General features: G+C 43.2%; 1 protein-coding gene across 1 annotated transcript in view; it reads right to left on the bottom strand.

Annotated features, from left to right (window-relative positions):
• Positions 1-19,716, bottom strand: part of LVRN (laeverin) — a 37,393-nt gene extending 17,677 nt beyond the window's left edge. The window contains exons 1-9 of the mRNA XM_033085036.1: positions 19,127-19,716; positions 11,723-11,865; positions 10,394-10,533; positions 7,244-7,370; positions 4,934-5,088; positions 3,486-3,599; positions 1,284-1,424; positions 584-649; positions 385-450 (exon numbers count right to left, since the gene is read on the bottom strand). Of these exons, the coding sequence (XP_032940927.1) occupies positions 385-450; positions 584-649; positions 1,284-1,424; positions 3,486-3,599; positions 4,934-5,088; positions 7,244-7,370; positions 10,394-10,533; positions 11,723-11,865; positions 19,127-19,716 (1,542 nt within the window). The remainder of the gene's footprint in view (positions 1-384; positions 451-583; positions 650-1,283; positions 1,425-3,485; positions 3,600-4,933; positions 5,089-7,243; positions 7,371-10,393; positions 10,534-11,722; positions 11,866-19,126) is intronic.
• Positions 19,717-23,894: the final 4,178 nt, after the last annotated feature.

The raw sequence follows: 23,894 nt of genomic DNA, 5'->3' as shown, positions 1-23,894 counted from the left end.
GCTGGATCTGTGACACACCAGCACTTTAATCATCAAGCCCAAGGCATCACACACACTGATCTAGCAAAACCTAAGCTCCAGAACAATAGGCTATGCAATTTCATGTAGGCTTATGTAATTACCATGAAACCCAAAACTTTGCCTGGTCCTGATTTCCTGTCTCATCTCTTTGCTCCTTGTACTATAAGTCCCACTGATCTTAGGTGCAGCAAAGCAGCCAAATAGCCACTTCAGAAGACATTAGCTGAAAGAGTCAGCAAAGCAAATTTTATGCAGGAGAAAAACTGCACTGCAGATAGCCACATTCCAATGAAATACTTCATGCCTTAAATTTGGACTGCACCAAACACCAGAGAAATAATACTAGAGACATAAAATGAGTACCATCTGGATGTGGGTCCAGAGATCATCTTGATTAGCATTTGAGAAGGAAAATTCTTTCAGATAGGACTGTGAGGAAACAAGGAGAAGCATCAGAATTTATGGACATTCAATGAAAACCATTAGCAAGACAAGGCATTTGTACAACTAACATTTTCAAGCTTATAAATTAAGATGAAGGGGGTTGTTTTTTCAAACTTACAGTAAGTGCTTTGAGGAACAACTTTTCAGTCAGGAAACCAGAAAGCATCCAGGTTATAGAAGCCCCCTAGGGTACAAAAAAAGTAGTGTGAGAAAAAATGAATTGTTATTGCAATTAGTGTTGTAGTATTTTTTCAAATATTCCAGAGACGCTGGTTGGTCTACACCTGTGGTTGATGTTGGAGACAGGAATGTGACATGTACACACCAGCAGCAGCCAAGGTTTATTGATGGGGCTTTTGTACCCCCTTTTATGGGGGGTCCAAATTTCCTGCTCTGCTCTTAACTCCACCCAGCTCCAATGATATGGGTGCTTCCATGGTTCCAAGGGATTGGCTGGGGTCTTGAGCTTCAATTCAGCCTATCATTTCATATCTGGGGACGTGTTTACTTCTATTATCTAATGAACTTCTAATGAACCAGCCTGGTTGAGCTGGTGTCTGTCCAGCCAAATTACCTGTGCAGCTATAGACCAGCTACAGCTGTCACATACACCCACACTTCGTATTTCACAGAGGTTAAAAATGCTTTCACCACTTCCTTCATGGCCAAGTAGATTCGTAACACTCAATAAATTTGTGTGTGCAGTAGAAACACGTTTTGAATGACAAAACAGTTTTGTTCAACAGTTCCACCCAAATCTACCTTGTACCATTAACTTAGAATCTGTAAGAAATGAGAATAATTTTCTATTTTTTTACCTTGCTGTATGTGATATTGTCAAACAGAGACATTAAAGAAAATGATCCATTGATCTTGTCTTCACTCTCTGACAGTGATCGAGCTATTTCACTGTCTTCCCTTAAGACAGGTTGTACAATGTGAGCATAAAAGATTTTATCCTGCAAGAAGAAGACAAATCTAAGTGAGATGAACAGAAGATACTACTCCTCTGGAGAGAAAGAGAAGTATGGAATTAGCTCTATTATGAATAATTTGCCTATAAGCAAACTCCCCCACTCCCTAACTTTCTGATGACATACAAGGGACTTGATCCTACCATTTTCTACAAGCAGCATCAGTGACCAATGAAAATATTACATCTTCGAAGTACTGTGGGCTTGGGTCTGACAGTCAGTTACGGTGTAATCCTCAAGCAAAAATAAATCAGCTACATTAAACAGCAAATGAACAAATACTGAAAACTGAACGTCTGTGTTTCATTTACTTCTGTCATAAATATGGTAGCATTTTCCCCCTGAATTCCCTGTTTTTTCTGCTGCAACCCTGAGCAGTAACCTAAAACCTAAGCCACTGAAGGCACCAGGGTTTAGCTATGTGGAATTGCTGCTGTCGCGCGGTGAGAAATACGGAAGGAAAATAGCTCCTCAGAAAATGTCTCGGGTTAATGTCACTTGCCATGGTCGAGAAGGGATTGGAGCACCTCTCCTGTAAGAATAGGATAAGAGAGTTGGGGAAGACAGGGTTCAGAGGGATCTCATCAGTGTGTACAACCGAAGAAAAGCTGAGCAGAGGACAGAGACAGGATTTCCAATGGTGCCCAGTGACAGGACCAGGGCACACGCTGAGACACAGGAGGTTCCCTCTGAACACCAGGAAAATCTTTTTCACTGTGAAGGTGACTGAGCATTTCCCCAGGTTGCCCCAAGAGGTTATGGAGCCCATATCTTTGGAGACATTCAAAAGCTGTCTGGCCACAGTCTTGGGTAATTGGCTCTTGTGTGGCCTTGCTGGTGCAGGGAGGCTGGACAAGATAACCCCATGTGCCTTCTAACCTCAGCCCTTCTGTGACTCTGTGAACATCCGTGACCCACAAAACTGGGCAAGAAAGACCTATATTCTTACACCTGTGTTATTGACTCTGCATTCCCAAGGCATATTACCTAATTGCTATGAACAAACAGAATTATTGTCCAGTATTAAAATTTACTTTATGGACACAAATGACAACTACTGATTTTTAGAAAGGCAAGCTTCTAAATTAGATTTTTAGATTAAAAAGAACTCAAGAATTTATTTCCAATTTAAAATTTGGAGGCCTTTACACTTTTCAGTGGTATTAAGACGCTGCATTGCAGAGAACAAAGTGAGCTGCTGTTGAAGTTCAAAGACGAAGGTAAGTATATCCCATGACCTAGAAATCCTCCTGACAGAATTTGTTTGGCATGCCTTTATAGTTTCCATTCAAACATACAATTAAGAACTCTGGTAAAAGTGAAAAGGAAATTGACAAATGATGTTTCGATTCAGCCAAATAAAAAGCACTGCCCAGACTTAAGGGCCTTTGTTTCTTCAGAAGCTGATGGCACCACAAACAGATATTGAAGATTGCACAGGCAAGTGCACCTCATCTCATGGCTGCAATTACCAGCCCCTATCCATCTCTCTCTAAGTTTAGCAATGGATGGAATCTTCTGATATGCTGTGGGATTTATGCTTGTTCCCATTTGGGCAGAACGGAAGGAATTTTACCTTGCTGTTGGATTAGCTGTGTGCATTATATTTGTCCTATCTACAGCCAGATATCCAGGGACCCAGTGGGGTAAGCAGACTTAAAATGACCCAGTTTAATATCTGCCTGGTAAAGATACCAGAGGACTGGGATTATTATAAAAGAGCTGGGCAGGTGAGGAGGAAAACCATCAGCTACAATAGGACCCAGGAGAGAAATCCGAGTTTGCTACATGACAGATCTAGGGAAAAACATCCACTTCTTGCCGCTGGAGAATCTCAGCTGTCCAGTTGGCCTCTGCATCAGCTGTGGAGAGTTGGATATGACTACAGTGCTCTCCCAGATGGAGGCCACAAGAAAAGAAACCAGACCTACTGTTCTTTCTCCCAGGAGTGAAGTTTATAACAACATTGCTCAATTAACTTCCACCTCCTGCACCTTCCTTTCCTTTGTACGTGATGGAACTTTGCTAGTAAGTGTTGGTACTTACCAGTGGAAGTTTGGGCTCCACAAAGGTAGCTCCCAGGTATTCAAAGTAAGATGCCAGGCCCTCGTTAAGCCACAGATCATTCCACCAGTTCATTGTAACCAGATTTCCAAACCACTTAAATTAAAAGGAAAAATATCTCAAAATCTTCTTGGAGTGCTGTTTTCATGTTTTTTTGCAGGTGAAACACACATACAGGCTGAAGTAACTTTATTTAATATCTACATGTAAATTGAATAAAATGCTGAATATTCCTTCAGCCAGTGAAAATTCATTAGAAAAAGATGCATTTTAGAAAAATTCAGAGCAGTAAATTTTAAATCGCTTCATCTACGATTTCATACCATGAGCGTCAATCTCAGTGTACTATGTCATTTTTATAGAATATTTAAGTTTAAACACTTCTCAATATAAGTTAAATTTCTAAAATATCATATCAGGTTTTAAAATAGGGCATTTATCAAGCAATTTAAAAAATCATCTTTCCATGCTCTTAAAAAAGTGAGATTGTCAGAGGAATGATACACAAAACTGGGAAAATATGCATTTCCAAAACCAGCAAATCCCTCTCATGGAAAGTACAAAACTTCCAAAACAGTTGCTGTGTACTCATATCTAGCATTTAATACTTAACAAAATACTGATAATTTCTGGATTATATTTTATTTGCTAATCCTTAAAAACCAGAACTACAAGTTTGTTTTTAAATAGATTTTTAGCTACTGACATTTATTTCATTGCAGTAAAAACACTCTGCTCATCTGAAGGTCTGTGAAGTTACAGACCTTGTCAGAAAGGTATAAAAGGACACTAGCCAAGTTAAGATTTTTTATTAATTTTACTGACTAAGTGCAAATAGTTGTTGCTCTGGCAAGTAAAAGGAAATTAAACATTGTCAGGAAGGAAGTGCAACTGCATTATCATTCCAAATTAAGTAAGAAAGAATTTGGAAATCTGTATGAAAGCTGGGGAAAGATCCAGTGCAAAGTAAGTTCATGTTAATTTTGTTCTGTCGCACTGTGTGCTGTGTCTCACAGAAAAACAAATACCTTTTGTAGTATGTACATGCACTGCCACTATGAAAGAATCCTGATGAACTCAGTATGAGTGTCCTAACAAAGTGCTAAGTTTATTGTATAGAGATTACTGACATCCCTAGAGTATCTTCTTTCATGGCATTCAAGGACTGTGTAAGAAAAAAAACAAGTATCCCATTAAGAGTTTTGTATCAATGAGTCCTGTAAAAGCAGTATGCAGCCTGTAAGATAATAGAACCTACTTTTAACATTGCTTTATCAGCAGAGCATATGATCAAATGGGCTTTCAGTGCTCTAGTTCTCACAATCTCTACTGTTAAGTGATTACTTTTCTTCTACTAATCAGTAACTGCATCATCAGCAACTGTGAGGAAACAATAGGCAAATACATGCACAGAATTTTTTACCACATGCCTGGTGTCCGAGTTCATGTGACACAACTGAGGCAATCATTGCCTTCCTGATTGTGAATTCCTCACTTGGGAGGTTCATCAAAGCTGCTTCTTGGAAAATTATTAGCCCCCAGTTTTCCATACCACCTGCTCCAAAACCAGGCACTGCGACCAGATCTAAATTGATTCAAACAGACACATACATACAAAAAAGTTATCCTAAACATTTTTGTAAAAAAAAACTCAGATAATTTTAATGCTCACACTGGCTCAGCACCCCTTTGAAGGACACATTGTAGTGCTTCTTTGTGGTATTACAGCAACACTTGCAAATGATCACTGAAATTTCGTCTTGTCATGCTTTCTACCTATAATGCCATTCTTCAGGAAGCCAGATAATTCCCACAATACCCAGATCTGAAATGTATCTGCTACATACAAATGTTCTGAATGAAAATGCAGGTTAGAAGAGAATATATTCACTGCTGGCTGTCAGAAATCTTCCTCTGTGAGCTTCTCCTGTGCTTGAGTAAGGTAACAATTACGTTTTTCTTCAACCTAGCAACTGATAAAAAAGAAGTCTTGCTCTTTCTGCTGCATGAGTAGAGGTACTTTTCCACTCTTGATTGAAAGGTGCCTTAGAAAAATAATATCTTTATTTACACAATATGACTGTCACCTCTGTGCTACCCCTTCTGCCTTATGCACAGGCATTAGTTTTCCGGTTCAAACATGTGAGCCCGACAAACCATCAGTGTCTTGAGGAAAGATACACTGTTTAAGCTCAGTAGCAAAGATCAAGATTTGGAAAAGGTATGCAGAACGTTTAGAAGCAGCTGACCACAAGCAAGCTGCAGTCCAAAAGCAAGGAAATTAACGCAAGCATGGTGCTGAATCCCATCACAGGTAGGCTGCATCTCAACTGGGATTATTGTCTCCATTTTACAGCAAAGGCATTTCACTATTGATGAGACAGCCCTTATCCAGCCTCGGGGCGAGACACCTCGCTTACAACTGCATTAAAGTCAGGTGTAGACAAACCCTTAAGACACCTGGGTTTAAATGCTTTTATTCTTAATTTCCCATTTGGGGTTTGCAATAGAAATCTCTTGCATTTACAAAGAGACACTCTTGATTGGTCTAATTTTACTATTTTTAAAGTGAAACTTCAAAGAAAGACACTGGGAAATCCAGTGGGTGCTGCATTACAGAGGGGATTGTAATGGTTTTACAGCCTTCTCTGAAACTGAAATCCTACCTAGCAGGAAATCTACAACTTCCTGTTAGGAAGTTCCTCAACTTCTGCTGTGTAATAGTTTTACATTAATGAATGGATGTACCAACATTGCTGCTACACAGAAGAACATAAGCATGAAACACAATGATCTACAGCTTGAAAGATTACTAAGACAAAAAATTTCAAAGAGTGAAGACTGGATATATTGCGTTTTCCAAAAGAAGTGTAGTGAGTAATTCTGCAAGTTATTAGAAATATACAGGGAGATAATAAATTTACACAGATTAACGTCTATTTCTTCCAAGTGCCAAATTAGAGATTTGACAAATCAACAAACTGTATAGTCAAGAAAAGAGGGAAATTCCTTTCCCTCAGTCCTGCAATCTGCTAAAATCATTGGCAGTTCCAAAATTAATTTTATATAAGAACTGCTTTCTGTCTTCTCAGTATTCTACCCATTTTCCCATAAAATTCATGCTGAAACCCTTGGGAATCCAAGTACAAGTAGCAAAAAAAAAGTACAGTGAAATTACATGGTGTGGTTGTTTTTCTTGACTGAAGTTTGACTGAACCAAGTTATCTAATGTCCATTTGAAGCAGAAACAATGTTTTCCTGCAGGGCAATCCTCCCTGTTTTTCTGGGGAGAAATGTGCCAGAACATACACCCAAGGCAAAACAGGAAGATACCAAAGAAAGCAAGGAATGCTTTGCAGGGACACAGGCTACATACAGGCATCATGGATTTACTAGGAGGACACAGGAACTGCAACATCCTTGCATGTTTGGTCTATGATCCCAAAAACAGCCAAGTGACTGAACTACTCCTTTTATCTACTTCATTGTCCCACCTGCCCCCTTTACTAGGAAAATAGGCTTTAAAAGAATGAGTGAGATGCGAAGGTAAGAGTGTTGAGTTACAGGTTAATAAAAGCCACGAGACCGAAAGGAAAACTCAGTGATTTAACATTTAGGGTTTTATTTCATGAATGTGGTAAGCCATAAAAGGAGAATTCTGGAAAAAAATCCATAGCTTCTGTGAACATTACACCGTGAGCAGACACTTCTGATCCATTTCAGAAAGCAAGCCATCTCACCTGTCTTTGGCAGAGGGTAGCTGACATTCAGTATGTCTTCCAGAAATGCAAATATTGAGCCCGTGATATTTAAAGCATAGTCAACATACCCATTTTTAATTGCCTCCTTCCGAGCCCAAATACGTATCTGCAATAAAACAAGGAAAAGCTATTTTAAACAACCTTCACATTTCATTTTCTTTTCTTCTCTTCTGTGAGTCATTGCTGGAAAAATGCTGTCTGTCCACACCAGACCATGCAATGAAGTTTTTAATTTAAAAAAGTCCAACTGAAGTTTTATTGGACCTAACAAAAAGGCAGCACAGCCCCTGATCCTGCTAAAATCTAGGAGAATTCCAGCACTTGAAAAGGATAAAGATTTGAATACAACTATATGTTGCAGGAGCAAATGAACTCATGGCTTTTATTTTCTTAAGTGAAAAACGCTGAAAACTATTTAGAATTATGTATCTTAAACCAACGTACTCAGTGAGTGTGTCTGAGTGGCAAGTTTGCATTTAGCCTGACTGAAGAGAGAGAAATAGATGTCCAGAGAACTTTTGCAGTCCCAACACACACATTTCTCCTCCTGAACCTTCTCCTAGACCAATGGATTCCTCTTTGCTGGAGAGAGCAGGTGACACCTGAGCAGATGGCATCCATTTCTCTGAGTAATGAAGGCCACAGAAGAAAGAAACCTTTCCTCTCCTGTGCCCATCGATTTTTCCTGATATTGAAAAGAGCAGCTGCTTGCCCAAAAGTGATGGAGGAGCCTGAGTAAAGGTTTATATCTGCATCATGTATCTCTGAACAAGAGACCCCCCTGCCAGGCGCCCAGCAGCTCAAAACCTTCACATTTCTTGCATCTAAATGGAATGCATGATCTCACAAGGAGCTGCAGAGCCAATCCTAAGTGCATAATTGGGAAGCATCAGTATTTAATTCACAATTTAAAAAACCCAACAACTTAAGCATATTCAGTCATCAGAGGCTGTCTTTTCAGCCAAGGCTTCAGAAGAGATTTAAAGGCCTGATCACTTCATTTTGCAAACCTAAACACAACTAGCATCTTAAAATCCTAATCCTAGTGTGAGCTTTGAGTGTTTCAGGTTACCAGAAACATCAAAACAGGCACAACAGCATGCTCACACAAATACTGTGGAGGCCTAAACTCACCATCTCTTTCCAAAACCAAGGGTTGAAATATGCTCTCCACTCAACCTCACAAACACAGGTGGTGCCTTTTCCCTCTGAAAAACAGCTCATTTGAATACTCTGCTCTACTGAGTCCTGTCAGTCCAGGCCCAGGAAAAAGCCACCACAGCCATAGCTGTAAGTATCCAACAAGTTCAGCACAGGATATGGCAGGTCTGACATATCAAATCCAATTTTCCCTCTAAAAAAGAGGGAAAACTCTGACAATCTCTGCACTGTCCACTTACATAGCCCCACCTTTCCCCAGCAGGATGAGAGTGAAATAACCATGAAGTGATCTCATTTAATAAGGAGATAAAGTAATATCTATATTCAATAGCTGTATGCTTGAACATACTATTTATTTTGGAAAAACCTGACACATCTTTTCCCTGTTGACTTTGAGCAAGCGCAAGAAAATGAAGCAATTACTGCCCATGCAGTACATTTTTTTTTACTGTTCTCTCAACAAGCCATGGCTATTTGAGTCTAAGCAAAACTGAATACTCACAGATGAAGAAACTTCAAACCCGAAACAGTCACTTTTGGAGGCTAAAAAATGTGCAGACTGTGGATCAGAAGGTTAATATACTACTACACAAAATGTTTGGAGCAGTGTTACTCCTACTGATGCCACTATATGGCTCCTCAAAGGACCCTGAGGAGAAAGGCACCAAACATCAGTGGTTTGTCACAGCAGTTGAAATGAGTGTGTTTTCCAACTAAGACATCTAACAAAGCAAGAAGATTCTGAATTACAACCAGTACTTTCTGCAGAGTAGCTGCTCCTAGATTTTAATATACAGTAATTTCACGATTATAAGCCGCACTGATTATAAGCCGCATTTCTGGGTTTCAGCAACTTTTTGGTTTTTGTCCATATATAAGCCGCACCTGATTATAAGCCGCATGTTACAATACAGAGTGTGATCAAAGGTATCTGTTCTATCACCATCTGTTGAGGGTGGGGGCTGTGATCCTTATCTCAATGGCAGATAATCTGCTAATGGGCCATCCATTGAAACCAGGCAGGGCATTGTTCTTTATCTTTTCACACCCCATCCTTCCTTCAGCAAGTTATTTTCTGCTAATGGCCCATTGAGTCCCACTGCATGACTGATAAAATTACTGCATCCCATTGAAAGTTGCTCCAGCCAGGGGGAAGAGCCCAACATTTCTTACCAAGATAAAAACAGAGGTTTTGGGACACTAAGGGAGCCCCTTTCTCCACTGGACTCCAGAGGAAAACCGGATTTCTCCACATCACCACTGGACCTCCAGAGGGAAACTGCACCTTCTACAGGAGCACTGCTCCAACTGAGCCACATCTGTCACTGCAAGGGGACTGCAATCACCATTTAATGGGACTGCTACCAACACCCTGCCTGACGGTGTCAGGTTGTACTCTGACTTCGTCAGGGTTTGGAGTTTGTTTCTTTGTAGTACTGTATTTCTATTTTAATTTCCCTAGAAAAGAACTGTTATTCCTAATTCCCATATTTTTGCCTGAAAGCCCCTTGATTTCAAAATTATAATAATTTGGAGAGAGGTGGTTTGCATTCTCCATTTCAAAGAGAAACTCCTGCCTTTCTCAACAGACACCTGTCCTCCAAACTAAAACAGCAACTTTTCGTTCTTTGTCTATATATAAGCCGCACCTGATTATAAGCCGCACTTTGGGTTCGGACCAAAATTTTAGTCAAAATGGTGCGGCTTATAATCGTGAAATTACTGTACATAGGCCATACCTGCATGTGCAGTTGTATGAAATGAACAGGACAAGACAATAAACTAATTGTCCCAAAGGAAAGATTTCTGCAGAAATATCTATGGGACAAATGTTAGCAGTTTTGCAACATAAGCAGACAGTTTGGAAATGGTGTTTAGCACGGTTAATATCTGTGATGTCTTCAAACCACATGATGCACCAACTTGTGTTGTAAATTACTATAATGTGCTAGGCAGCCTCATATCTACCTCATTTCCCCGCTCAGTTCTGGTGACATAATTGAAATCACAAATCACAAAAGCAGTCAAGTAAGTTGACATTTTCAGTGAAGTGTTAAATGTGGTAACTGTCCACAGGCTTCCATTTTCATCCTTCACTTCAGATACATCTAGGAAAAAAGTCAAAGAAATATTCAAATCAAAGTTCTTCCATAATAAACAAGGAATTCCGTGTTTTCTGCATGGTTTTTTTTTCACCCCTTTCTTCAATATGATGTATTCCTGCACTAACTCATATGTTTCTGGTAGAAGAAAAGCAGCCAGACTTGTTGCTACTGACACCTATCTGTGTAACCTCCCATGAAAATAGCAAAAATTTGCTCTTGGGCTTCTTACATGAAGTCTTGGAAGGATATCAAACTCCATCAATTTAAAGCTGTGGGCAAGCTGAGGACAATTTATCCCATGCTACCTAAACATACAACTTGTTATGATCAAAATATTGGTCAGGTCTGCCTAAGAATTATTAAATGGTTAATCAGGTATCTTCGCTCTAAGTAAGGAGGACATAGGAAAGATTCTCTGGGGTAGCAAGTGCTTCCAGTGATTCTCATAGCAATCCCACTTACTATAATTCCTAAGTGACTTAGTTTCCATGTAAATTACTTTTATAGCTGAAAATCACTTAGTTGAAAAATAAAGATGGCAATGAACTGCTAAAAAAGAGTTTTTATGAAGGAGGCAAGAAACCCAATGGATTTCCCTAGGAATATTAATTTAGAAAAATTGTTTGGATCTTATACCCCACAGACATCCCACATGGGATCCCAGCAAGGGACAGAAGGAGCATCTCCAGGGCCTTATAGTCCTTCTGTTCTTATTCTGCACATACAGAGGAGGTTAGAATGTTTCTGCCTGAAAAAAAATTTTGTTTGTGTAAATATCTTAACATCTATTGGGAATTAAAGTAATCCCTTGATGTCACAAATACAGGCTTTGCATTCTTGGGGCTGCCATTTTGCTTTAAAATTATGTCACACAGTAAGACAGGCACACTAACTAGGCAGCAAATACCAGAAATCAAACTCTGTGCAGCCTCCAGCAGGCAGAGAAGAGCACACCACAACTGATAAAATTGTTTGACAGAATGGTTACCATCAGAGACATTAATTATGAATAACAGTGCCCAAATTTTTAAATTCGTAGACATAGATTTTCTGTGCCTTTTGAAGACATTAGCAAGACAATAGACAACAGAACACTTTTTTGGTTGACATAAACTTCTCAGATGAATTGCACCCTCTTTAAAAGTAATGCAGAGGGAGAAAAAAACCATACATCAGCTTGTTGTTTACCTACCAATAGCAGGCATGTTGGAAAGAGCCACATAACTTGGGTTATGGATAATTCTGATATTAAATGTGGCTTTCATGGCAGGTTCATCAAAACATGGGTAAACTCTCCTGGCATACGTTGGTTCCATTTGGGAGGCAATGAGCATGCTGTATTAAAAATGCAAATAAGATTAATCCAGCATGCTACAGCTGATCAAAATCCATATATAACGCACAGAGATAAGAAATTTTAAAAAAGCAGCAAGTGAAGCATGTAGATATGCAGATTTGGAAAAAATTTGGCTATTATTTAAAGTCATGACTAAATTCCCATACTCAACAGCCAGTTCAGTTTGGGTGTTTGTAGAGAAAAGCAGCCTTTTTAAATTGCATCTGGGTTTTTTACCTCACAGGCTTTTTCCAGAATAAACATTTGGGCATTTATATTTTATTTGCTAAAAGAGTCGATTGAAGTTTTGCACACAGCAGACCATATCTCTTTACACTTGCTCTTTTCCCTAACGCATGCACTCTTATTAATTAATCACGCATTTTAATAAAACATTGTGATAACTGCTAACTAACTGCATATGCATGCCCTTGCACAACCCTGACAAATGCCGTAGAGTAGTATCCCTGGGCACACAGCACCAGTGCTGTCCCAGTGCACTGGCAAGCCCAGAATAATATTCAAAAGCATCCTTTATGCCAAGGCACTACACCTCACTTGAGGCAGATGTCTGTGACACACTGTGATGGATGCACCCCTCCTGTTCCACCAAGTGAACCTTGCTCCACTCAGATGCTTAGCAGGCAGGTCCAATCAAGGTTAATCCTACTGTGTGAGAATTCAGCAGCAAACCAAGACCGGAGACTGGACTGGTAAAAGGCAGGAACTGTTTTAATAGCAGAAAAACTGACGACAGATTATTTACTTTACACACTAATACAGTAATTTCACGAATACAAGCCGCACCAATTTGACCAAAATTTTGGTGGAAACCCGGAAGTGCGGTCAGTATTCCGGGGCGGCTAATACATTAACAAAATTCTAAAAGCTGCCAACACGGAAGTGAGAGCCCGCGGCAGCCCCAAGCCAAGCTGGAGCCCGGCCGGCCCCGGCAGAGGTGGGAAAGCCTGGCAGAGGCGGGGTCAGCAGTGTGGGGGGCGGGCGGCAGAGCCTGAGCCAGCAGGGCGGGGCAGGGGGCCGGCAGAGCCCGGTCAGTAGGGCGGGGGAGCCTGGGAGAACTGGGGCTAGCAGTGCAGGGGAGCATGGCAGAAGCAGGAAGGCTGACGGGTGGGGCTGCCTGGCAGCGGGGGAAGCCCAGCAGAATCGGGACCAGCAGCGTGGGGGAGCCCGGCGGTGCAGGGGCCTGCAGTGCCGGCCAGGGCGAGGAAACGTGGCGGCGGTGCAGACGGGAGGGGGCGGCCGGCGAGCCTGGCGGCGGCGGCAGCCCTGCCGGCCGGGCGAGCGAACATGGCGCGGGGCGGTGCTGACGGGAGAGGGGGGCCAGCGAGCCCGGCGGCGGCGGCAGCACCACCCGGCCAGCCCCGCCGAGCCGTGGCGCTGAGCTGGGCCACCCGGCCCCGTCGGCGACCATGAGCGGGCCGAGCCTGCCTGGCCCCGCCCCGAGCCAGTAAACCCCGCTATGCCGCGATCCTGTTACTAATTGGCCAATTTGTGAAAGCTGCGCATGGATTCTCGCGACGAACGAAAGTGCGGCTAATATTCGGGGTGCGGCTTATCTATTGACAAAGACAGCAACATTGTCGAGGCACCGGAAGTGTGGCTTATAATCCGTGCGGCTTGTATTCGTGAAACTACTGTATTTGCAGCTATCAGACTGTTGAGCTCTCCCTCCACAGCACCTGGCTGCAGGGCAGTGATCTCCCTCTCAAGGTAGCCCTTGAAGTCGTAAGGTCTCTTACCTGGCACCGGACATGGATGAGCTGGTGACAATTTTACCTGCAATGTTGCAAATGCAACATTTAAGATTTTTTAATAGGAAATTTACTCAATAATCTTCGTATCCCATCATAACTTTAAGTGTAGAGCACTGGCTTCTAATCCAACTGTACTTACTAAACACTAAAATATCTGTATATACTGTATCTATTATATACTAAGTATTAAGTTATTAAAACTTATTAATTGTTAGATATTAAAATCTAAATTTGCTGTTGGATCACTGACTCTTCTCCTGCAAGACACACTTGCTGGAAGGAAAAGACAAATCAATGTCTTGTGGCAGAACTCTAAACAAGCTGTACATCTGAGCCGCTCACATGAGGGCATCTGTACCAAGAATTAGAAAAAATACACACACAATGGCCTTCAAAGCTCCATACCTGTCAGCCAAGCAGTACCAGCAGCTGGGCACACAAGAACAGCATAATCTCCTGCTTCTGTGACCTCACTACTACAGGACAAATATTTTTCTGTTTTAGTTGAGGTGTTCCCCAACAGTTTATTCACACCAGGGTCAGAAACACTCATTCTTAGCACTGAGGCATCCCAGAGAAGCCAGGAGCCATCAGGACAGTGCCCATACCTCCAGTGTGTAATGACTCAGATCTGCACTACATTCTAGTAACTGGTGCAGAAGCAACTGATAAAAATCAGTGCAAATGCTGTGTTCAGTTACATTTTGGAATGCCTGTTCAGCCCTATCCAGTCAAGTATTTTATATGCAGAGTGGCTTCCAAGCAAAATTCTGAAAGGATTTTGAAATTTGATACAAAGAGTGGCATGTATAAAGCCTGCACTTCATAGAACAGCCTATGGGATCTTCTAACCCTGAAGTAACATACATGAGCTCATTCATGGCAGTGCAAGAAGATCTCTGTGCAGAATGACGGACAACAAAACCCCTGGAGTGTGTATATTTGAGCCAGCAGTGCTAGAGAAGAAGAGCAAAACTGATTTCTGTATCTTTCTGCTTACCCAGGTTCTGGTATGGACTACCACAGTTATATGCAGAATACTGATTGCCCATTTCAAGAGGAAATCCTTGACATATTTAAAGCAGGATAAGCATGAGTTTATTCCCTTTTCACTTATTTTGCCCCTGCAAGCACTGCAGACATGGACTATCCTTTATCTGTAACAAGCGCTTCCATTTTTCAGGGTTTTCTTTTGTGTTTAAGACATAATCAGGTGGGTAGTACGAATTGTCAGCAACAGTAAAAACACATGCAGTGTCAATGCACATGCAGCACATGCAACACATACAGCATCAATGGTCAAGCTGATAACAAAAAAATTCCATGTTGAATATTCAGTGAAGTTGGAGCTTTTGTTTGCTCTTTTTTCACAGAGGCAAGGTTAAGACTTCTGAAAACAGCTGTTGCTCTGAACAGCTTTCCTACCCAGCACAACAGCAAGGGAGTTAGCTGACCAAGGAGCATGACAATAGAAAAGAAAATTCAGATGGAACAAACATTTCAGGGATTTCACTTCTCAAAGCTTGCCTTGCTCATACTCTTCTGAAATGAGAGGTCTCCAGTGGCTCCTCAAGCAGAAATCACAAGAACTACTAAGGCTTCTAGCACATGTAAGAAATACAGGACTGCATGACCACAGACAGATGTCACATCGTCTGCTACAGCTGCTGGTTTCAGTCAGGTGCTGAGCCCAGAAAGCCTCTGCAGGAAACTGACCCAAGGGTCTGCTGAGGACTCATATGAGCCACTTTAGAAAAATTACAGAACAGTCTGCTGGAAGTGGAAGTTTCCTTGCAGAACAGTAACTGGCTTTGTACTGACAGCTGAAGGGCACTGAAAGTTTGTATATCACTCCTCATCTACGTAATCTATTAGAATCCAACTTTTTCCATGATTTATAACTTGACAGACCTCACAAATAATCCAATAATCTCCTCAAAACAGAGAATGCAAAACCCCTTCAGTATTGTTGAAACCCATCAGGTTAGGAAATGGATGGTAAAGTGATGACCTAAATCTTAGTGAAGGAAAAATAACAAGATACTATTGTATACCCTTGATTCAGAGAAACCTTTTTTAAAGCAGAAAAAAATATGCAAAATTATTCACTAATATCTGTTATGTGCGCAAGAACAAATAAGAAAACAATACATAACATCTGCACTCAGTGGATTTTCTTTGATTTATTCCATTGTTTAACTATCACTGTCATATTTTTAACCAGACTGTAATCTCAAATTTCATTAGTGCTTTTTGATGAGCTAAAATGAAAAGGAACATTTGTCATAAACCCTCTAAGCAACTAAAAATTTAGTTATACACATTATTTGAATGATTTAAAACCTTTTTTCTTATTTTCTACTGTTGAAGAAGTGCTGATGATAACTTTTTTTTCCCAGAAAAAATGCTGGGAACTCTGAATTTTATGTAGCCTGAATAAAAAAAACCCCAGCATCTAATTCAGTGTTTCTTATATTGACTGATATCAAAAGACAAAAAGCCTTGCAACAGTATTAAAATGGTAAGATAGAAAAACAGTTCTTTATTGGAAGCTTCCAGGTGCCTTCACAGTTACGGGCTGTAATGGATTTCTATGATTTTTACAAGTTTAACAAATTACGATATCTAACAAACATTGTCCAATTAGAAGAGTAATTGATGAAGTAATTTTTCCCCTGGGTACTGTCCCATTGGGGTTGGTTCAGAGCCTCTTTGCCCCACTTCTTTTTATGTCTTCTCAGATTCTGATTGCAAAAAAAATTTCCTTTTGTAGGTCCTCTACTTGAAAATAAGACTAAACCGTATTTCAGGAATGTGTTAGAAGGTTAGCTTATTCCTCTAAAATGTAAGAGAAAGGGTAGGAAAAATATCAGTATCTGTATAACCATGTATAAATGGTCTAAAAAGCAACAAATATATGAAAAATACTTAAAAAGTAAAAATCTTTAGGCATCACTTAGATAGGACTTCATTGAATTAATACCGCATTGGAAAGCACACTGACACATAAGCAAGCATTTCCTTTCTAATTTGGATTTTTGTAAAACAACGCAAATACAAAAATTCTAGGCTTTTCTTACCTTAAATTGCACAAATAATCATGTGAACAGCAATCGGTGAATGAAGAAATAGCAATCCAAGAAAAAAAGAGCATTCTTTCTAAAATACTTATTGTCACACTGCACTTTTCTCTAGGGCTTACCAAATTACCACCTTTTTCTTTAAAAACAAAACAAAACAAAATAAAACCAACCAAACAAAAAAACAAAAACGGAAAAAACAAACCAAAACACCACAATGAAAAGGCCTGTATAAGTTTATAAGTTGTATTTTCCAAATGTGGCAGACAATGGTGTCAAGATTCACACAAGAGCTGGCAGCTGAACAGCCAGCTTGTTGAGAAGAGCCACACAGTCCCTCCCTATTTCAATCAAAACTATTAACTTCATTTTGTGATATTTTGTGATTTCATGTTACTGCTACTACTCTACAGAGGCTTGAATGTCTGGATCTTGTGACTGCATTTTACCTGGAAGGGGAAGCCTATGAACTGAACTGCTGAGATAGAATTTATTGTAGTGGGTTCACTGATAGACAAGAGCCAATACTCGAATTTTAACCCTGGATATCCTTTTGACTCTGTTATCCCAGCAAATCATGACATCTTTGATTATTAAAAAAGTGATTAAGGCAAACAATTCATCCGCCTTTTCTTCAAACTCCTATTTTGAGAAACTTGTTTTCCAGGGGAAGTACTGAAATTCTAATCTTAAATTTCGCTTCTCTTTGGCAAGTTTCACATCAAGAAAAAAAGAAAAAGAGGAAGAGAAAGGAAGAGAGAAAGGAAGAGAGAAAGGAAGAGAGAAAGGAAGAGAGAAAGAGAGAGAGAAAGAGAGAGAAAGAAAAAAAGAGAGAGAGAAAGAGAGAGAAAGAAAAAAAGAGAGAGAGAAAGAGTAAGAAAGAGAGAGAGACAAAAAGGAAAAGAGGAAAAGAGGAAATGAGGAAAAGAGGAAAAGAGGGAAAAGTACAGTAAATTCACGAATACAAGCCGCACTGAGTATAAGCCGCATCTCTGGGTGTTGGCAAATATTTCGGTTTTTGTTCATAAATAAGCCGCACCTGAATATAAGCCGCTCTGTCGTTCGCAGCGAGGACCCGCATGCAACAAAGTTGCCAAATACTAACAGAACCGCGGCATGGCGGGGTTTACTGGCTCAACTAAGGCTGTGCAGGCTTGGCCCGCTAGGGGCTGCTGACGGGACCAGGTGGCCCAGCCCAGCGCTGCCACTCGGGGCCGGCCACCGCCTCTGGGTTCGCTCGCCCCGGCCCTGCTCCCGCCACAGCGCCGGACGGGCACGGAGAGAGCGCTCCGCTCACGCCGCGGCGCTGGCCAGGCACGGAGCACCCCCTGCTCCCGCCACGGCGGCGGAGGGCGGGGACAGAGCACCCCCCTCCTCCCCAGGCCGCGGTAATGGCAGCGCGCCCCCCACCCCCTCCTCCCCGAACCGCGGCAATGGTGGCGCGCCCCCCCGTCCTCCCCGAGCTGCGGCAGAGGAGGGAAGAAGAGAGCTCTCCTGCCTCTCTCCCCGCCCCCCGTGCTGCCTGCAGGGGGCCAGGGCAACACAGTAACACTGTAACAATCGCGGAATGCCGGCTTTTACTAGCAGGTGCTTGGCTTGGCGCCCTGGCTGGCACGTCTGGGGTTGTAAATGTCAGAAAATTATTCACATATTAGCCGCCCCCGACTATTAGCCGCACTTCCGGGTTTCCACCAAAATTTTTGTCAAATTGCTGAGGCTTGTATTCGTGAAATTACTGTATTTTGAGACTGAAAATGTTTTAGATTATTGACTACTTGATAAGATCACACTGCTCCAGCACTGGTTTTGCAGTTCAAAAGAGAAGGAAAGCATCCTAACAGCACCCACAAAGCAAATCACGGGTTGTCTGGTGATAGCTGAACAAGTTCATGTGCAATAGCATCTACAAGGCACAGTTGTTCAAAGCAGCCACCCATCCTACTCCGACACGCTTCTGAAATTGCGTGTGGTCAGCCTCTCTAAAAGTCATGCCCAATCCCGGGTTCCTGACAGAGACACGCTCCCCCCAGGTTGAGGCGGTGGGGAGTTGTCGTTGCCACACGGACATGCGGATGAAGATTCCGAGATGGGCTCCATCTCCCAGGCACTGGGCACAGGCACTGTCTGACCCGCTGGCTGCAGTCAGAGGCACTGAGAGACTGGAGTTGTCCAGCCAGTGCTGCAGGTGCAGTCCGCTGCCGCCGGGGAGCCCGGGCAGCCCGGCCGGTGCTCTCCAGAGAGTAGAGTGGCCGGCCCGGCACAGCCCAGAGTTTGCTCCCTCTGGATGCGGTCCCTGGGAGGAGTTCACGCCGTGCGGAGCAGCCTCCCCTCCCGCGCCCGGCGCGGTCCCAGCCCCCGCGGCGCCCCGCAGAGCTCGGGGTGCCGCGGCGGCCGCCGCCGCCTACCTGCTCTGCCCCTGGTCGGTGTAGCGAGAGAGGAAGAGCCCGTCGAGGCCCTCCTCCAGCCGGCCCTGGAAGCCCAGCTGCAGCACGTAGAGGTGCCCGGCCCGGAGCCGCCCGCGGAGCTCCAGCACCGCCACCTCGCCCTCCTGGTCATGCCGCAGCTCCGCCACCTCCACGGCCGCGCCCGGCTCGGACAGGGGCCCGCGCACGGCTGCGGCCCCGTGGCTCCGCAGCCCGGAGCTGTGCAGCACCGCCGCGCCCGTGTCCCGGAGGCAGCGCACCGTGATGTTCACCTGCCCGCTGAAGGCAAAGGGCCCCGCCTGGCCCGGCCGCACCCGCGGCCACAGCTCCAGGTCGTAGTGGAGCGGCAGGAGGTGGCGGGGCAGGCGGCGAACGGAGCCGGCGGCGGCAGCGGGCGGCGGAGGCGCGGCGGGGCCGGGGGCGCGGAGCGAGGGCGGCGGCGCCTCCTCCCGCCTGCAGCGCCCGTAGAGAGCGGCGAGCACCAGCAGCGCCAGCAGCAGCGCCAGCAGCAGCGCGGCCCCCGCGGCCGCCGCCCGCCGCCCCACGTAGAGCCCTCTGCCGCGGGGCCCCATCCCCGCCGCTCTGCGCCCCGACGGCCGCGGCCGCCGCTACTTACGGGGCGGGGGAGTGCGCGCAACCGAGGGCGGGACGGGCCGGGCCGGGCGAGTCGGGTTCCCCCCGTGCCGGGGAAGCCTGCCCGGCAAGGGCTACTTCGGCGGGGCGGGTGGCCCGGGGACACCGGCCCCGAACGGGAGCGGGGTGGGCAGAGGCGGAGCGGCAGCCTCAGCCGGCTGCCCCTGTCCCGTCTGCTTCAGGAGGCTGGGGGGGATAGCCACGGGGCCGAGCAACCGCCCCGTTATGTCCGTGCGGGTGTCGGGGGTGGCCGGGAGATGCAGGATGACGAGGAGCGTTGGGAATGAGGGATAACGGCGCTGCCCGGACAGACGGAATGGACCCCGGTGGTCCCGCCGTGTCTCAGCGCAGGCCTGCGCCAAGCTCTGGTACCGTCGGGCCGGTGATGGAGGTTCCCCATACACCGGTCAGAAAAAAACCTAAAAAACCCCCCAAACAAATAAAAAACAAACAAACTAAAACCGGACAAATATTCCTACATCTGCAGGAGAAAATACCAGGAAGGATCACCATTTGAGGAGCGTAAGTGCTGTGGTTAGAGCATTTTCTGTTCTCGAGGGAAATCTGCGTGTTAGATGATTGAATCTGAAAAATCTTTAATACATAAAGGCGCGACCAAAGCGAGTTTTTAGTAAGTAGTTTAGAGTCTCGTTTCCTGCGAAATTCAGCTGAGGCTATAAACATCTCTGTGCTGTCCATACACAGTTAACCCCATTACAAGCAATAGGATTAATCCCGTTTTTCCATTTAAAGACGTACTTACAGGGCTTGCCAGTTGGGGCTGGATAGCCAGCCAGATTGAAAAATGAAACCTTGTAAAATTTCATGGTGTTTTTTTTCTGTTGCAGTTCCTTTTTAAAATCACTATGAGCTGTGAATTAACAGGAGCAGAAGACGGGAGCAGTGGCTCTTGGGTGCCATTGCCTTGGGCACTTTGTAAATAGGATTACAAACAGGGTTTCCTCCTCCTTTTTTTTTTTTTTCCTTTTTTTTTTTTCCCCCTTTTAATTTACTTCCAACCAACACACACACCCCACATTGTCTTGAACCCAAGACACAAACACCACCTTGAACACCAAACACCTCTTTGAAAAATTGGATTTGGTATTATAGTCTGTTTGGTCACCAGAATTAAAGCAACTTCGTCCAAATGACCTCACTCTAAAGGTTGTATCTTCTGCTAATTTAGTTGTTAATTGAGAGAAATACAGGTATTGCTTTCCTCATGCTGGGTGCAGCTCCAGGTAACAGCTCTGAGTCACTGCACTGTGAAAATTTCATGTTCCAGCAGAAGACTATAATCTGTTTTCCTGCCACTTGAGGGATGAGGGAATGCTCTCTGACAGCCTGTTCCACTGATTGCATCTCTCTCATTCTCCCTGCCTCATCTGCTGCCTGTCCCCATGCCTTTGCTGCTGCTGCCCATTAGGTTCACAACATGTTATCTTCTGGTGCTAGCTCACCCACCTTCCTTTTCTTTTCTCACACAGCTTGACTTGCATGTTTCTGTTTCCATGCTTCTTTTCTCATTTGGTTTTCATTTACCCCAGTGCTCCCCACCCACACCCTGCGACCTTTTGTTTCCCTGGTTCAGGCCTTCTCACTCTTTCCACTTAACCCACCATCCTTGCACACACCTCACATAACTATTCTTCATCTTGCACAGCAGCAGCCTCTCCTTTTTCTCCTAGCATAGCTTGCAACATCCATCACATTGCTCTCCTGTTAAGACTTTATCTCCAGCCATCTCTTGGAGGTTGCCAGACCTGCAGCCCTGAACTAACTGCCCTCCAACAAGTACGACCTACTACATGCCACTTAAATATTTCACAGAAAATGTATTCTAGTGTTTAGGAAAGTATCTTTTCCTTCTTGTTGGCATTGTAAGTTTGGGAACCAGTTTGTTGTGCCAGTCCAAAGAGCTTGTCCGTCCCATACAAGAAGCAGTGACACAAGAGGTAAGAAGAATGTTCTCCCAGAAAGATCAGAATAGAAAATATAGCACTGCAGAGAAGGACATAATGTGAAGAGGAGCACAGATGTTGTAGAAAATTAAGGAGGATTTCCCTGTCTGGTTTTTCAAATTTCTTTTATTCGTCCTCAACACTGTACAGTAAAGCCATTCTCATACACTCAATTCCTCAAAACAATGCACAGGCAAAATTAAAAGTGAGACATTTAATTCGACATCTGTGAAAAGAAGCAGAACTTCTCAGTGATAAGTAGTGCAGACCATGGGAAAGTTACCCTTATTAACAGTGCAGGGATATGTTTCAAAGTTTAAAGTTCATGTCTGTTAAACACACTTGATTTTCTCTTGCCTTCAGTGGAGAATTCAAACCTGCTACTTCCCTCCATTAACACAAACCCACAATAGTTATGACTTAGATATAAATGCTTTTGAAAGTGTTGTTTAACTACCTTTTCCTCTCAAACAATTTATAATCTCAAGAAGTGACTGATGGGTGAAGGCCACAACTGGACGTTCCCCTCCTGGTGGGAACACATATACCAGGGAATGTTGGAAGTTGGAAAATAGTTCACATGCAGTACAAAACATGTGAGGAGCTTCTGCTGAACTTTGCAAAGTTAAGCCATCTGAACGACATGCTCCTGGAGCTGAAGATGCAGGAGATCCTACACTCTCTGACCCAGGTGCTCTGACCCAGCAAGTGAGGCAGAGTTTCTTATTCAGGCCATAGCACAGATCAAATCCTGACCTTGGACAGAAACAGGAGGCTTATATTTAAGTCAGAAGACACTTTGGATACATATCTGAAGGAAGAAACAAATCACCTGTTATAATAGAAGTCAGACAGTTCTGTTGCTTTGAAAAGCACCAAAGCATCTGACAAACTTTAATATCTTGTTTCAGATAGTGGGGTCTGCGCCATGCTCACCAGCTTTCAAAATACTATTGGTGTCCCCTAGATTTTGAACAACAGAGAAAGGTCACATCTGACAGCATGGGATCTAATGTGTATTAAGGTGCAGTATGGTAAATAACATTTCCTATGGCAGCTGGCCAGGAAATTTTATATATTTTAAGTAGCAAGATGTTACAGTGACCCTCCCCTAAAGTTTTTCAAGATTTTAAGCTTAATAGTATTGCTTTCATAAAAAATATTGCAATGTCATCATGAATCATATCTACTGATTGCTAAGAAAAAGGGTAATTACATGTTTAAGCAATGTGAAATAATTTTTAAGCTGAAAGATGATCCCCTCAATCACATTCTTGGTGGTTTGCTCATTCTAATTTGAAAATGAGTCATGGCTTATATGGCAATTCCAGCATTCAGTTGAGGGTCATCAGCACTCCTGAATCTTTGGTTTTAATGGATTTGATCATGTTTCTTCTTCAGGTTTTGGGGAAGTGCCTGATTTCTTCTGTTTTTACAAGATAAGAACTTCTAGGCATGAGGAATCCATGCGCACAGTGAAGTCCCCCTGTTCCCCCCTTTTTAAAAACTCAGTCTGCTCATTTCACAAAGTGTATTTTGCTCTGCATCATATATTGTCCTTCTTTAACAATAATGTAAATGCTGTAATGCCTGGGAGCATCTGTGGCATGAACTATCTCATAGAAGATGCTGAAGCTGCCATGAAAAAGCTGCACTTTTACCATTGCTCTGAAGGTCCAAATAAGTGGATATTTCAGGAAGTTTCACAACCACCTGAAGTCGGAAGTGTGAGTTACAGGTGACCATGCACAGTTAGCATAGCTGCAAATAACTTTTATACAGATGAACAAAGCATGAGCAGGTGAGGACCTTATCTTCTTTCTGTCTGAACACTTTTCAGAAGTTCTCAGCTTTCCTACAGACTCAGGATGAACACTTTATGTTATTCTTTATGGAGTATGTATCTTCAAGCTCAACACACATGATACTTGTAACTAAGGAACTAGAATTAGACTTGAAAGAATGACACTTTTTCCCCAATAAGAAAAAAACCCCAACAAACCTAACCAAATCAACAAAAACACAAAGCAAACAAACAAGCAATCCAAACAAGCTGAAACCAAACCCATCATCAGACTGTTCCACTTTGTCTGCCCTGAAGAGATACTGTGCAGTCCTGGTACTGTGAGTGAATTAAAAGTTTTGAAGTTGTC

The sequence above is a fragment of the Catharus ustulatus genome, chromosome Z (assembly GCF_009819885.2).
Source record: "Catharus ustulatus isolate bCatUst1 chromosome Z, bCatUst1.pri.v2, whole genome shotgun sequence".
Taxonomy (NCBI): domain Eukaryota; kingdom Metazoa; phylum Chordata; class Aves; order Passeriformes; family Turdidae; genus Catharus; species Catharus ustulatus.
This window is presented reverse-complemented; position numbering and strand designations above follow the sequence as displayed.